The sequence below is a fragment of the Macaca fascicularis genome, chromosome 11 (assembly GCF_037993035.2).
Source record: "Macaca fascicularis isolate 582-1 chromosome 11, T2T-MFA8v1.1".
NCBI lineage: Eukaryota > Metazoa > Chordata > Mammalia > Primates > Cercopithecidae > Macaca > Macaca fascicularis.
In genome coordinates this window covers 87201512-87215235 of record NC_088385.1, presented here as the reverse complement: position 1 = coordinate 87215235, position 13724 = coordinate 87201512, and the positions used below count along the sequence as shown (strand labels likewise).

Sequence of the window (13724 nt, the reverse complement as noted above, 5' to 3'; positions counted from 1 at the left end):
AAAGATTTCACGAAAAAAAAAAAAAAGAATAAAAGAAACATATTGCCACATACTGGGGACTTTCGGCAAGTTTCTACCTCTGGACTGTGATTTCTATCCTGATCCGTTGTCTTGCAAAAGCTTTATCAAAAGAAATGGTAAGATCAGGGGCTATATAAGATTTTTTTTTTCAATATGAGGTGAACTGAACTAGGCCAATTTCAAAGGCTTTTATTATAGGCAAGGTAGAACAAAGTCTGAGGGATGCTCCTATCATAAAATGTATTCTCCTATGTCAAGAGGGGAAAAAGGGAAATTCAAACACCAGCTCTCCAATAGCTCTTTCTCCCTCAAGAAAACCTGGGTATAGTTAATTCCTCCAACAAAGAAAGATCACGCAGACTGCTGAAATGGCTTTACTTCCCACTGTGCATGGCCATAGCTCCCCAAGGCCACCACTCCACTCCTATTGAGAAATAAAAATCACAACAAACACTCTTATAGCACTTATTTGGTGCCAGGCACCAAGTCCTTAAATTACATTACCTTCATAAAATGGATAAGATTATTATTATTATTCCCATTTTAGAGAGAAAGAAGCTGAGGACCAAAGAGCCTGAGTGACTTTGCAAAGGATGTAAGAAGCGGCTAAACCATGGAGCTGGAATACAAACCCAGGCAATTTGGTTCCATGGTCTGTGCTCATAAGCGCTGCCTTCTTCCCAAGGGCACATTTGATGGTTCAGGTGCACAATCATAGCTAGAGATCAAGTTCTGCTGGTTATGTTCAGGACAAATTAGAGAGAGGCACAGACAGATAAGTTGCAAAGGGGAAAGGGAAAAAAAGTATGTGTAAATTATATTTTCTTCTACATGCCCATAAAAGGCAAATGCCTCTCTTGCTTGGCTATTTCAAAGTATATGGCAGAGAGATAAATACAATGTGGTAAATTACATGTATCAATAAATATCTGTTGAATGAATGTATGCCAAAAAACTTGTTTCTATGCACAGGTTAATATTTGCTTTAGGATGTTTGAAGCAATAACAACGATGCCTGATAAATAATCTGGTGATGCTAAATCTGATAGCAAGCCTACAAACTGCATAGAACACCCACGAGAAATAGTGGAGTGCTTGAAGGAACTAAAGATAATTAGTCAGAAGGAAAGAAGACATAGGAACCAGGGACACCTTATGGATGTCTCTAAACATTTGCAGCCTGTCATGTGAACCACAGAGTGGGTTTGCTTTCTGATGTCCTGGAGAGTAGACTAGGACCATGATGGGGAAAATTTTGGAAATGAATTACAGAAGCCCTGAATGACCAGAGATATTGTGCTGGGAATTACATGTCACATGAGAACATTGGCAAGATCTCTGTCCTAATTTCAAACCCCAGAATGCTATTATTATTCTTAGGATTTGCATATGTTAATATGTGTTTCTGCATCCATGTTGAATACCAGCTTGACAAACAAATAATTGAATTACATAGAGCTAGGAACTCTATTTAGGCTGGAGATAAGGAGCTGAACAAGAGCTCCAGAAAGAGAGGCAAAACAAGTTTACATTTTACATGGCAGATGGATGAAATATGCTAAGTACCCTAGAGGCAAAGAATTATGAGGCTTTTGGTTTTGACCTGGAAGGAAATTTAGAAATAACATATTAAATGTCTTAAGTTTTTGAGAAAGAAAACAGACCCCGGGATGACATGGGGACATTCTCTAACCTCAGACTGCTAAAACATGAACTAAGAAGAAAAACCATTTTCCATCTTCTCAGTTTAGTCCTTCTGCTATGCCAATAATCATTTAGAGGGTTGTTTCATAGGCATGAAATAATTCTTCTTGGTAACATCTCTTTCTTAGTTTTCTCTTTTATAACTGCTTCTTATTATAATTATCTTTAGGTAGTTTTCTTAGAAATTTAAGCCTGGAAGTTCCACACATAAATTTAGTTTTAGTCTTTGGATGGTAAAATAGGAAGGTATAGCCCTGGTTGAGTGTGGATATTATCATTGCATAATTTTTTGGATCAATTTTTTTTCAATCAGACTGCCTGTATGGTTAGCTAGAATGCCTGTAAGGTCCAATAATTTTCTCTTCTTCAGTGTCATCACCAAGCACCCAAATTGCTCAAATTAAAAGCCTAAGTTTCTCCCTTTTTTCATGCATCACAAGCAGCCCATCTTGGACTTCCTACTTCCACACAATAAAATATATCTCCTCCTTTCCTTCTGTACTGTCCCTACCCTTGGTTACCATAATCTTTTGCCTGGGTTTCTGTAATATCATCCTATCCAGTTTCTCAGCTTTCAGTCTTGCCTCTTCACAATTCATTCTTTAAACAGAGCAAGAGGGAACTTTTTGAAACATAGGTCAGATTGTCACTCTCCTGCATAAGACCCTCTATGGTTCCCACTTCCCTCAGAACAAACTCAAAAGCGTAGTCTACTGGATCCATGTGATCTCACTCCTGGGTACCTTTCCAAGATAATTTATTTCTACTTTTCTCCCTCCTAATTAGATGCACTGCATACACTGCACTTTTTGTTCTCAAATGCACTAAGAACTTTTTGAATCTTGCATCCTTTATGCTTGTGTTCATGCCTGGAGTACCCTTCCTCCATCCTGACCCATGACAGATCCTTCTTATCCTTTGGCCTCCGTTCAAATATAACTTCCTTCCATTACAGCCCATTTACGGTAGAACCCAGCAGCCATTTTCAATTACTCTCAATCACATCACTTTCCTTTTCCCCCCCTAGTATTTATCACAATCTACAAATATTTATTGTATTTATTTATTCAATTTACTAATATTATTTTTTCTTCCTCTCTAATAACTACTCAATGATTATTTATTGAGTGAATTAATCATATTTGAGAAAAACATGGAAACATTATTTATTTATTTGAGACAGAGTCTCACTCTGTCTCCCAGGCTGGAGTGCAGTGGCTTGATCTAGACTCACTGCAACCTCCACCTCCCAGGTTCAAGCGATTCTCCTGCCTCAGCCTCCTCAGTAGCTGGGATTACAGATTTGTATCACCACACCGGGCTTATTTTTGTATTTTTAGTAGAGATGGTGTTTCACCCTGTTGACCAGGCTGGTCTTGAACGCCTGACCTCAGGTGATCCACCCGCTTCGGTCTCCCAAAATGCTGGTATTATAGGCGTAAGAGCTACCGCGCCTGGCCGGAAATATTTTTTAGTTTGATTCCAAGCCTTTTATACTGTTAATATTTTTTTCAATGTGCTATAATATAAGGGTATGTCTTTGTGAATATAATAATAATTATATACATATAACTATGTGTAAGGCACTATTCTTAGTCCTTACATTTATTACATCAGCTGTTCTTAGAATAATCTGATGAAATACATACTATTATTTTCTTCATTTCACAAATACAGAAACTAAGGCATAAACAGGTTGAGTACATTGCCCAGAGTTACTCAAATAGTGGGACCCAGATTTGAGCCCAGGCTCTGTGGCTCTGAAGTCAAATTCTTAATCACAAGGCAATGCTGCCCTCAGAAAAGCATGGAGCCTTTTCAGGAAAAAAAAAAAAAGATGCAAATTGCTTCGGGTTCGGAGGCTACCATTAGATAAAGCACACCAAAATCTACTTGAAAAGATGCAACCAGCTACTGGAGGGGTATATCAGGGAGTATTTTACAATATCCTCAAATCAGCAAATACCTCATAAGAATGAAAAGTATCTGGCGGAGCAAGATGGCCGAATAGGAACAGCTCCAGTCTCCAACTCCCAGCCCGAGCGACACAGAAGACCGGTGATTTCTGCATTTTCAACTGAGGTACTGGGTTCATCTCACTGGGGAGTGCCGGAGGATCGGTGCTGGTCAGCTGCTGCAGCCCGACCAGTGAGAGCTGAAGCAGGGCAAGGCATTGCCTCACCTGGGAAGCGCAAGGGGGAAGGGAATCCCTTTTCCTAGCCAGGGGAACTGAGACACACAACACCTGGAAAATCGGGTAACTCCCACCCCAATACTGTGCTTTAAGCAAACAGGCACACCAGGAGATCATATCCCACACCTGGCCGGGAGGATCCCACACCCACGGAGCCTCTCTCATTGCTAGCACAGCAGTCTGTGATCTACCGGCAAGGCAGCAGCGAGGCTGGGGGAGGGGCGCCGCCATTGCTGAGGCTTAAGTAGGTAAACAAAGCCGCTGGGAAGCTCGAACTGGGTGGAGCTCACAGCAGCTCAAGGAAACCTGCCTGTCTCTATAGACTCCACCTCTGGGGACAGGGCACAGTAAACAATAACAACTGAGCCGAAACCTCTGCAGACGCAAACGACTCTGTCTGACAGCTTTGAAGAGAGCAGTGGATCTCCCAACACGGAGGTTGAGATCTGAGAAGGGACAGACTCCCTGCTCAAGTGGGTCCCTGACCCCTGAGTAGCCTAACTGGGAGACATCCCCCACCAGGGGCAGTCTGACACCCTACACCTCACAGGGTGGAGTACACCCCTGAGAGGAAGCTTCCAAAGCAAGAATCAGACAGGTACACTCGCTGTTCAGAAATATTCTATCTTCTGCAGCCTCTGCTGCTGATACCCAGGCAAACAGGGTCTGGAGTGGACCTCAAGCAATCTCCAACAGACCTACAGCTGAGGGTCCTGACTGTTAGAAGGAAAACTATCAAACAGGAAGGACACCTACACCAAAACCCCATCAGTACATCACCATCATCAAAGACCAGAGGCAGATAAAACCACAAAGATGGGGAAAAAGCAGGGCAGAAAAGCTGGAAATTCAAAAAATAAGAGCGCATCTCCCCCGGCAAAAGAGCGCAGCTCATCGCCAGCAACGGATCAAAGCTGGACGGAGAATGACTTTGACGAGATGAGAGAAGAAGGCTTCAGTCCATCAAATTTCTCAGAGCTAAAGGAGGAATTACGTACCCCGCGCAAAGAAACTAAAAATCTTGAAAAAAAAGTGGAAGAATTGATGGCTAGAGTAATTAATGCAGAGAAGGTCATAAACGAAATGAAAGAGATGAAAACCATGACACGAGAAATACGTGACAAATGCACAAGCTTCAGTAACCGACTCGATCAACTGGAAGAAAGAGTATCAGCGATTGAGGATCAAATGAATGAAATGAAGCGAGAAGAGAAACCAAAAGAAAAAAGAAGAAAAAGAAATGAACAAAGCCTGCAAGAAGTATGGGATTATGTAAAAAGACCAAATCTACGTCTGATTGGGGTGCCTGAAAGTGAGGGGGAAAATGGAACCAAGTTGGAAAACACTCTTCAGGATATCAACCAGGAGAACTTCCCCAACCTAGTAGGGCAGGCCAACATTCAAATCCAGAAAATACAGAGAACGCCACAAAGATACTCCTCGAGAAGAGCAACTCCAAGACACATAATTGCCAGATTCACCAAAGTTGAAATGAAGGAAAAAATCTTAAGGGCAGCCAGAGAGAAAGGTCGAGTTACCCACAAAGGGAAGCCCATCAGACTAACAGCAGATCTCTCGGCAGAAACTCTCCAAGCCAGAAGAGAGTGGGGGCCAATATTCAACATTCTTAAAGAAAAGAATTTTAAACCCAGAATTTCATATCCAGCCAAACTAAGTTTCATAAGTGAAGGAGAAATAAAATCCTTTACAGATAAGCAAATGCTTAGAGATTTTGTCACCACTAGGCCTGCCTTACAAAAGACCCTGAAGGAAGCACTAAACATGGAAAGGAACAACCGGTACCAGCCATTGCAAAAACATGCCAACATGTAAAGACCATCGAGGCTAGGAAGAAACTGCATCAACTAACGAGCAAAATAACCAGTTAATATCATAATGGCAGGATCAAGTTCACACATAACAATCTTAACCTTAAATGTAAATGGACTAAATGCTCCAATTAAAAGACACAGACTGGCAAACTGGATAAAGAGTCAAGACCCATCAGTCTGCTGTATTCAGGAGACCCATCTCACACGCAGAGACATACATAGGCTCAAAATAAAGGGATGGAGGAAGATTTACCAAGCAAATGGAGAACAAAAAAAAGCGGGGGTTGCAATACTAGTCTCTGATAAAACAGACTTTAAACCATCAAAGATCAAAAGAGACAAAGAAGGCCATTACATAATGGTAAAGGGATCAATTCAACAGGAAGAGCTAACTATCCTAAATATATATGCACCCAATACAGGAGCACCCAGATTCATCAAGCAAGTCCTTAGAGACTTACAAAGAGACTTAGACTCCCATACAATAATAATGGGAGACTTCAACACTCCACTGTCAACATTAGACAGATCAACGAGACAGAAAGTTAACAAGGATATCCAGGAATTGAACTCAGCTCTGCAGCAAGCAGACCTAATAGACATCTATAGAACTCTCCACCCCAAATCAACAGAATATACATTCTTCTCAGCACCACATCATACTTACTCCAAAATCGACCACGTAATTGGAAGTAAAGCACTCCTCAGCAAATGTACAAGAACAGAAATTATAACAAACTGTCTCTCAGACCACAGTGCAATCAAACTAGAACTCAGGACTACGAAACTCAATCAAAACCGCTCAACTACATGGAAACTGAACAACCTGCTCCTGAATGACTACTGGGTACATAACGAAATGAAGGCAGAAATAAAGATGTTCTTTGAAACCAATGAGAACAAAGATACAACATACCAGAATCTCAGGGACACATTTAAAGCAGTGTGTAGAGGGAAATTTATAGCACTAAATGCCCACAAGAGAAAGCAGGAAAGATCTAAAATTGACACTCTAACATCGCAATTAAAAGAACTAGAGAAGCTAGAGGAAACACATTCGAAAGCTAGCAGAAGGCAAGAAATAACTAAGATCAGAGCAGAACTGAAGGAGATAGAGACACAAAAAACCCTCCAAAAAATCAATGAATCCAGGAGTTGGTTTTTTGAAAAGATCAACAAAATTGACAGACCACTAGCAAGATTAATAAAGAAGAAAAGAGAAGAATCAAATAGACGCAATTAAAAATGATAAAGGGGATATCACCACCGACCCCACAGAAATACAAACTACCATCAGAGAATACTATAAACACCTCTACACAAATAAACTGGAAAATCTAGAAGAAATGGATAATTTCCTGGACACTTACACTCTTCCAAGACTAAACCAGGAAGAAGTTGAATCCCTGAATAGACCAATAGCAGGCTCTGAAATTGAGGCAATAATTAATAGCCTACCAACCAAAAAAAGTCCAGGACCAGATGGATTCACAGCTGAATTCTACCAGAGGTACAAGGAGGAGTTGGTACCATTCCTTCTGAAACTATTCCAATCAATAGAAAAAGAGGGAATCCTCCCTAATTCATTTTATGAGGCCAACATCATCCTGATACCAAAGCCTGGCAGAGACACAACAAAAAAAGAGAATTTTAGACCAATATCCCCGATGAACATCGATACAAAAATCCTCAATAAAATACTGGCAAACCGGATTCAGCAACACATCAAAAAGCTTATCCACCATGATCAAGTGGGCTTCATCCCTGGGATGCAAGGCTGGTTCAACATTCGCAAATCAATAAACATAATCCAGCATATAAACAGAACCAAAGACAAGAACCACATGATTATCTCAATAGATGCAGAAAAGGCTTTTGACAAAATTCAACAGCCCTTCATGCTAAAAACGCTCAATAAATTCGGTATTGATGGAACGTACCTCAAAATAATAAGAGCTATTTATGACAAACCCACAGCCAATATCATACTGAATGGGCAAAAACTGGAAAAATTCCCTTTGAAAACTGGCACAAGACAGGGATGCCCTCTCTCACCACTCCTATTCAACATAGTGTTGGAAGTTCTGGCTAGGGCAATTAGGCAAGAGAAAGAAATCAAGGGTATTCAGTTAGGAAAAGAAGAAGTCAAATTGTCCCTGTTTGCAGATGACATGATTGTATATTTAGAAAACCCCATTATCTCAGCCCAAAATCTCCTTAAGCTGATAAGCAACTTCAGCAAAGTCTCAGAATACAAAATTAATGTGCAAAAATCAGAAGCATTCTTATACACCAGTAACAGACAAACAGAGAGCCAAATCAGGAATGAACTTCCATTCACAATTGCTTCAAAGAGAATAAAATACCTAGGAATCCAACTTACAAGGGATGTAAAGGACCTCTTCAAGGAGAACTACAAACCACTGCTCAGTGAAATAAAAGAGGACACAAACAAATGGAAGAACATACCATGCTCATGGATAGGAAGAATCAATATCGTGAAAATGGCCATACTGCCCAAGGTAATTTATAGATTCAATGCCATCCCCATCAAGCTACCAATGTATTTCTTCACAGAATTGGAAAAAACTGCTTTAAAGTTCATATGGAACCAAAAAAGAGCCCGCATCTCCAAGACAATCCTAAGTCAAAAGAACAAAGCTGGAGGCATCACGCTACCTGACTTCAAACTATACTACAAGGCTACAGTAACCAAAACAGCATGGTACTGGTACCAAAACAGAGATATAGACCAATGGAACAGAACAGAGTCCTCAGAGATAATACCACACATCTACAGCCATCTGATCTTTGACAAACCTGAGAGAAACAAGAAATGGGGAAAGGATTCCCTATTTAATAAATGGTGCTGGGAAAATTGGCTAGCCATAAGTAGAAAGCTGAAACTGGATCCTTTCCTTACTCCTTATACGAAAATTAATTCAAGATGGATTAGAGACTTAAATGTTAGACCTAATACCATAAAAATCCTAGAGGAAAACCTAGGTAGTACCATTCAGGACATAGGCATGGGCAAATACTTCATGTCTAAAACACCAAAAGCAACAGCAGCAAAAGCCAAAATTGACAAATGGGATCTCATTAAACTAAAGAGCTTCTGCACAGCAAAAGAAACTACCATCAGAGTGAACAGGCAACCTACAGAATGGGAGAAAATTTTTGCAATCTACTCATCTGACAAAGGGCTAATATCCAGAACCTACAAAGAACTCAAACAAATTTACAAGAAAAAAACAAACAACCCCATCAAAAAGTGGGCAAAGGATATGAACAGACATTTCTCAAAAGAATACATTCATACAGCCAACAGACACAAGAAAAAATGCTCATCATCACTGGCCATCAGAGAAATGCAAATCAAAACCACAATGAGATACCATCTCACACCAGTTAGAATGGCGATCATTAAAAAGTCAGGAAACAACAGGTGTTGGAGAGGATGTGGAGAAATAGGAACACTTTTACACTGTTGGTGGGATTGTAAACTAGTTCAACCATTATGGAAAACAGTATGGCGATTCCTCAAGGATCTAGAACTAGATGTACCATATGACCCAGCCATCCCATTACTTGGTATATACCCAAAGGATTATAAATCATGCTGCTATAAAGACACATGCACACATATGTTTATTGCAGCACTATTCACAATAGCAAAGACTTGGAATCAACCCAAATGTCCATCAGTGACAGATTGGATTAAGAAAATGTGGCACATATACACCATGGAATACTATGCAGCCATAAAAAAGGATGAGTTTGTGTCCTTTGTAGGGACATGGATGCAGCTGGAAACCATCATTCTTAGCAAACTATCACAAGAACAGAAAACCAAACACCGCATGTTCTCACTCATAGGTGGGAACTGAACAATGAGATCACTTGGACTCAGGAAGGGGAACATCACACACTGGGGCCTATCATGGGGAGGGGGTAGGGGGGAGGGATTGCATTGGGAGTTATACCTGATGTAAATGACGAGTTGATGGGTGCAGCACACCAACATGGCACAAGTATACATATGTAACAAACCTGCACGTTATGCACATGTACCCTACAACTTAAAGTATAATAATAATAAATAAATTTAAAAAAAAAAAAAGAAAAAAAAAAAAAAGAATGAAAAGTATCTGATTGTCACTTAGAGTTTGTTGAACAGTTACCACTCACTCAAGTTTCCATTAATCACTGTGGCCACTCCAATGCCATATGTCATTCCAGGGATTAAATTATCAATCTTGAATCTATTCATGACTTCACGTGGATCTGATATGGATTTAATTTGAATGTAGATCTCATGGCCATCTTGTGAAGGTTCCCACTGAAGAATTATATTGTCTTCTCCCACATCTTCAGGTTTTATGAAAACTTTCTGAGATGGATTAATACCTTAAGTAAACAAATAAATAGATACACACACCTCAGCTTATTAGTTAGCATTATTCATGCTACTGAGTGAAAATAATTCAATATTAATGTTCAAAGTAAATTTCACTATTTCTTATGTCACCATGTCTTGGAAAGTATTCCAGTTTTGAGAAAAGTGTATCTTCTTATTACTATGCAAAATTTATTAAAATGGTTAAACATAAAAATTACAAGTCAAGGGAAAACAGAAATATAATCCTCAAGTTTTTGGCAAATCCTTCATACTTTTAAGAGTGACATCAGAGTAATGTTCCCATTATTGAGATTATTCATGTTTTAATCAAATATACATGGGCACCTACAAAGTGCCAGGCACTCTTCTAGGCAGATAGAGTACATGGGTAAAAAATAAAGATTCTTGTCCTTATGGAGTTCATATTCTAATAGGTGTAATAGATAATAACAATACATAAAATAAGTACCTATGTTACATAGAACTTCAGAGGTGATAAGTGCTACAGAAAAAATAAAAAGTAAACCAGGGTGATGGAGATGGAGAGTATGGTGGCTTTAAGGAGGAAGTTGTGGCATGAAGAAAGGATTTCAGGGCAGACGTTTTTCAAAAGATGGGGTTTTCAGTAAAAAGGTGAAGGAGGTCGGAGAGTCAGACATATGGATTTCTGGAAGAAGAGTATTAAAACTGAAGAAACAGCTAAGCCAAATCCCTAAAGTGGGCGCTTACCTGGTGTGTTCAAGAGCAGAAGGAAAGCTAGAATGAAAGAAGGAGAGAATAAGATGAGGTCAGAGGCTAATAGAAAGCCAGTTCATGCAAGGGCTCAAAGGCATTTGCTCCAAGTCAAATGGGTAGCAACTTCTGAGTTATATACAGAGGCATGATCATTCCTATTTTTTAAGACTTACTAGGTCCATGACATTAATAACAGGCCACATGGAGGGCCAGTGGTAGAAACAGGGAGCCAGCCCAATAATCTAGGTGAGGTAGAATGGTGGCCTGGATGAAAACAGCACTCAGGGAAGTGGGGAGATATAGTGTGACTCTGGATTTATTTTGAAGATAGAACAAACAAGATTTCCTGACAGATTGGGAATGGGTTGTGAGAGAAACAGAAGAGTCAAGAACAACTTCAAGGCTTTTGACTAAACAACTGGATGAATAAAATTACCATGAACTGAGAAGGGCTGTGGATAAAGCAGATTTGGGTGGAAACACCTGGAGTTCAGTTTTGGGCATGTTAAATGTAAAACATCTTATAGATATCCAAATGAGGGATAATGCATAGGCAGTTAGATGATTGAATGTGGAGTTTGGGACAAAAGTCTAGACTTTATATAAAGTTATACAGAGACATAACTTTATGAGTCATTGACATATAGATGTCTTTAAAGTTTCAGAACTGGTATTTATTATAAAATAGTTCCAACTTTATACTACTTTTCTGATTTTTGAAAGTTATGATATTTATTAGAAATAATATCATTGCAGAAGAATCTTCTTGATATTTTATAATAATAGCTGAAGATGATACTTCAGCTTATCTCCTTGCACAGTTTCTTTATTGAATACCAAGCCTTCTGATTTTTTTCCTATCATACAGTTTTCTGGAAATTGTAAATGCTTTCCTTATGGTCTTATTTATCCTATATTATGTTTTTCCTGATCTTTTAATAGTTCTCAGCTACAATAATCATTAGTTCATATCTCTAAGGATAATTATGCAATTTTAAGCTTTTTAGTAGTTTCACTTAAAAAATCTTTAAAGAATTCTCTATGATTTTTATAGTTTGCAGAACCTATAATTTGAACTTTTATCTGTTTTAGAGTTGACTTCTTTATCAGTACAATTTAATATCACATTTTAACTTCTCAGGAAAATATTCTGGGTGGAACCCTTAGTCTGCATCCCATGTCTTCATTTCACAAAATTGTAGCTGATGTTTAAATTAATTATTTACGTAAAATTATCAGAAAATGCCAGAGTAATCCAATTAGACAAACTATCCAATAAGATTCCAGGGTGAAACAACTTCAGAAAATTATTCATATATCCTTGCAAAACCTAAAAATCTATTTAAACATTTACTACAATGGAGGACTTAGATTATGAGGACTTAGATATAATCTACCAAATGCCACATATAAGCAGAGATTGAGGAAATGCTGGGATTTGGTGGGTCTGCGATAGCGCTGAATTTGCTTACAAAATCGTCTGTGCATACATTTGCATTTTCATGAGAAAGAGTTTTTTTTTTTTTTAATTCTCAAGAGGTTCCATGACCCCACAAAGGTTCAATGTTACCAAATAAAATATACTCCAGAGTATGTATCAAGGGTGTTCACATTCTGCACCTAGCTTACATTTTCTAGACTCTCCCTACATGCCCCTCTGTTCTCTAGTCATTCCTAATGTTCAAGTGTCAGTGTCTTCAAAACGCCTTCTCTAGCTTTCCCAGGTCGGCTTAGATGTCTTCTCTCTGGCCTTTGCCTAGGCGCATGCGCTTGCTCTACTTGCAGCATCCTTCTGACTCCCTACTGTCACCTGCTGGCTAATTTCTACTCCTTCATGATTAAACCCATCACTTACCCATGACCATCCGCACCCTGAGTTTGATCCCTCTCTATGTTCCCATAGTATCCAGAGTATAACTGCTATAACAGCAATTATAATGCAGCACTATCACTCTTAACTTACTGGCCTCATTTCATTACTGCATAAACTTACTGAGACTAGGTCTTCTTCATCTTTGTATCTCTAGTGCCTAGCTCAGTTCCTGATACTGAAAAATAATTCACTGAGTGAATAATGCATGAAAAAAAGAATAATTCCTCAAGCTTAAGAGAGTAAAGGAACACTGGATTACTAAATCCTGGACATGCACTGGTATATCAGCTTACAGTAAATATACACAGCAAATGACCCCCCAAAAAATTAAAAGTGCAGACTCACATTGTACCTTTTATGAAATAAATAGGTATATGTCCTAGAAGATTTTAAGTCGACTTCAAAATTAATAAATCTGTGAGAAATCCTTCTAGTCCATCTGTCAATTAAAAATGTGCCTTCCTAAAGTGTAAAGGACCCAACCGACCAAGCATTTGCCAATGGAAGGATACTTCGTCTTGTCTAAGTTTGGGGAAGAGAAAACATCTGCTAGTATCCAATTGGAAAAATATTTTTATTAGGATTTGCAGTACTGAATACTTGTATGTTAAGCACTGGCTTTTAGTAAGCATTAAATTGTATCTATTATTGTTATTATTTTCAAAGAATCTTAAATATTCCCAATAAGTATAGGAAGGTTAATTAATCTATGGCTCTGCACATACAGGTTTTCCATTCCACCTACCTCAGCCCTAGGGTGTTTACATTTTAGCTGTTGAAATTCCAAAGAACTTTGCACACAGCATGTCAAATACACACACACAATACACACTACACTTATAAGAATGTACTGCCAAAATGTGCTTCACTATGCATTGTTTTGTAAGATAATGTTTTATCTTTTAAAAAATACATCCTTATATTTTAGGGAATAAATAGAATTATTAAACAATCGATTAACAA

General features: G+C 38.7%; 1 protein-coding gene across 2 annotated transcripts in view; it reads right to left on the bottom strand.

The window, feature by feature from the left end:
• The window catches only part of PTPRQ (protein tyrosine phosphatase receptor type Q), a 266655-nt gene that overhangs the window by 241252 nt on the left and 11679 nt on the right, over positions 1 to 13724 (bottom strand). For both annotated transcript variants that reach the window (XM_015431259.4, XM_015431261.4), the window contains exon 10: positions 9943 to 10161. In XM_015431259.4, coding sequence (XP_015286745.3) covers positions 9943 to 10161 — 219 coding nt within the window. The remainder of the gene's footprint in view (positions 1 to 9942; positions 10162 to 13724) is intronic.